General features: G+C 39.1%; 1 protein-coding gene across 1 annotated transcript; it reads left to right on the top strand.

The window, feature by feature from the left end:
- On the top strand, positions 1 to 2331 carry LOC115170081 (regulator of G-protein signaling 21). The gene is made up of 5 exons (XM_029726348.1): positions 1 to 189; positions 411 to 470; positions 560 to 621; positions 764 to 930; positions 1285 to 2331. The coding sequence occupies exons 1-5, from the start codon at positions 107 to 109 to the stop codon at positions 1468 to 1470; spliced, it is 558 nt and encodes a 185-aa protein (XP_029582208.1). The 5' UTR covers positions 1 to 106; the 3' UTR covers positions 1471 to 2331.
- Positions 2332 to 2934: the final 603 nt, after the last annotated feature.

The raw sequence follows: 2934 nt of genomic DNA, 5'->3' as shown, positions 1-2934 counted from the left end.
TTGATGAGACTGTCAAAACAGATACACTTTGACAACTAGCAGAGAACTACAACACTGAGTACTACATACCCTAGAACCCTAGAACCCAACTATTGTTCCCCCAAACATGCCTATCTTAGTCACGTCACCATCAAGGGAACTGCATTCACACAACATGGACATGGACGACAAGAGGAGAAAGCAGACAAAGTGAGTATTTGCAGTATTGTTGATACATTTTACATTCAAAGTTGGTTTATTGGTCATTCGGCACTTGTGCAGATTTAATTGTTCTAAAAAAACATTGAATGAAGTTGCTGGTTTCCTTTGCACTTAGGAACAAGATAACTTTTGGGTTTATTGTGCATGTGCACGTTTTATATGTATTCTTGTGTTTTACAGTGTATTCACCTATTTACTTTATGTTTCAGGGGAAGCGACTTGAAATCCCGACTACAGCGCAGATCTTCCCAATCCCCCAACACTGAACGGTAAATAGGATAGACTGTCAGGACACATCCAGGAACCACATCTCCATCCAGGGTTTTGATCAGAAACTAAATGTCCTCCACTTTTACAGACTTAGCCCTGAGGAAATTATCCTGTGGTCCCAGTCTTTGGAGAGACTTCTCGCATCGAAATGTAAGCATTTCATGTACTTCAAAACAACATTTAAACATACAACAGGAGGTTGATGATATAATCGTCATATGTACATTTTCATAGGTTTGCAGGTTGTTCAGCCTAGCTAAGTCTGTCTGTGTGTGTGTGTCCCACCCTTTAGATGGCATGACAACATTTCAAGCCTTCCTGAAGTCGGAGTTCAGTGACGAGAACATTGAGTTCTGGCTGATCTGTGAAGACTACAAAAAGATCAAGTCGTCCTTCAGGCTGTCCTCCAGGACCAAGAAAATCTACAAGACATATATTGAAGCCGAGGCTCCAAAAGAGGTATGTTGTACTCAGAGGGCTGTTTTTACACACGATTCAACGTGGAGTGCCTGGATACAGCCCTTAGCCGTGGTATATTGGCCATATACCACAAACCCCGAAGGTGCCTTACTGCTATTATAAAAACTGGTAACAAACTTAATTAGAACAGTAAAAATAAATGTTTTGTCATACCCGTGGTATACGGTCTGATATATCACGGCTTTCAGCCAATCAGCATTCAGGGCTCGAACCACCCAGTTTATAATACTTTACGAAAAGCATGTAGATCTTTGATCATATATGTATTTACTATATATGGACACATCTGCTTGTATCCACCAAGTCTCATCAGTTTCCTCTCTCTCTCTCCAGATCAACATTGACCACAAGACCAGAGATCTCATCAGGCGGAATGTGAAGACGCCCACCACTGTTTGCTTCGACGAGGCCCAGAGGATTGTATACAGATTGATGGAGAAAGACTCCTACCCCAGGTTCCTCAGGTCCAACATCTACAGGACCTTACTGGACTCTGCATCAGACTACATTAAGGTGTAAATGAATACCGATGGTAAAAACTGGACCGAGGCTTCCAACAATGGACTGCAATGTTAGACAACCAGGAAGGGTTTGCAAATGGGATTCATAAGAAGATGTGTTCAAATGTGAATTCTACTGGATACACAGAGAAGAGGCCAAAGGTAAAGGCTGGAAGGAACGTACAGAAGCGACTTTGCTGGCAATCCTTGTTGACATTTGTGTCTAGTAGTCTATGTACTTCCACTTGAAAGAGAAACACAACAGGGGCAGCAGCTAGTGGTTAAGAGTGTTGGGCCAGTAACTGAAAAGTCGCTGGTTTGAATCCCTGAGATGACTAGGTGAAAAATCTTTCGAAGTGCCCTTAAGCAATGTGCTTAACCCTAATTGCTCCTGTGAGATGCTCTGGATAAGAGTGTCAGCTAAATTAATAACATGTAAATTGAACATATGACACATAGAAAAGGATTACAGAGAACATAGAAATAGATTGTATTTATATGACAGAGATGGGGTGCTGGGGGATTACCTTGCAGAGTATGTGATAGTTAGGGACTTTCTGTGTCTTGGGGATGTTTTCAATTATGCATATTATGTAGCATGTTCACAGCCAGAGCAGGAACTGTATGAGCAGGTATCTGCAGTTGATCAGTGGAGTTATTTGATGAGACATTAGATAAGATTATCTACTAAGTGTGTATTTTAAAACCAATACAAGTTTAGAATAGGATATGTTTTCACTCTGACACCACGCCATGAGGCATGTAAGCTGAAAAAATTATATCATGTTGGAGAATTAATATGTGAAGGAATGACAATGTAAACATGTTGTTGTTGCACTGTATATAATGTAAAAAAATAAATAAAAGATTTCCAACATAATGAATGTATTTGTTTGCTAAATTAGGATCTTACTGAATATAAATTCAATAAAAACACATACATTCACACACAACAATTACTGCATCAATCCTTCAAAACACTGATCATTTACTTAGAACATTCTAAGGTTTATTAAAGACCAGTTTTGTTGAAGAAGCCTCACACATTTTACTGAAAAGGTAACTTTTTACTTCAAGCATTTGGGTAAATTATAAATTATGCATCTGAACAAAATAACAGCCAGATAGTTTAACAGTTTATGCATAGAAAGATATTTAAAGGCTTGTAATATGTTGTAAGACATTATAAAGGCTCCTACATGCTAATAACAACTTATAAAGCATTACACCAGGATGCTTCAGTTTAGGAAAAGTGTTACCATGAGAAGATTTTGGCGGGAGAGAATCTAACTTTAAGTGGCAGTTTGTCGCTTCCTGTACCAGTTCTCTGTTTCAGATGTGTTTGGTTGTTGATTGAGGTAGTGAGACAAAAGAACACATCATGACAAATCGTCATAATTTCCTTGTTTGGACAACACTGTGTATTAGTAACCAGTTTCTCCTCATTTAACTGGGTCATGTGACAGTCAGAAGCCTCAGAACG

The sequence above is a fragment of the Salmo trutta genome, chromosome 31 (assembly GCF_901001165.1).
Source record: "Salmo trutta chromosome 31, fSalTru1.1, whole genome shotgun sequence".
NCBI lineage: Eukaryota > Metazoa > Chordata > Actinopteri > Salmoniformes > Salmonidae > Salmo > Salmo trutta.
This window is presented reverse-complemented; position numbering and strand designations above follow the sequence as displayed.

What these genes read in the sequence shown, in the direction of transcription:
- LOC115170081 (XM_029726348.1), top strand. Translation starts at nt 107, where the DNA reads ATGCCTATCTTAGTCACGTCACCATCAAGGGAACTGCATTCACACAAC. An exon ending in AAGAGGAGAAAGCAGACAAA is followed by an intron (nt 190 to 410) that starts GTGAGTATTTGC and finishes TTTATGTTTCAG; the next exon opens with GGGAAGCGACTTGAAATCCC. An exon ending in AAGCCGAGGCTCCAAAAGAG is followed by an intron (nt 931 to 1,284) that starts GTATGTTGTACT and finishes CTCTCTCTCCAG; the next exon opens with ATCAACATTGACCACAAGAC.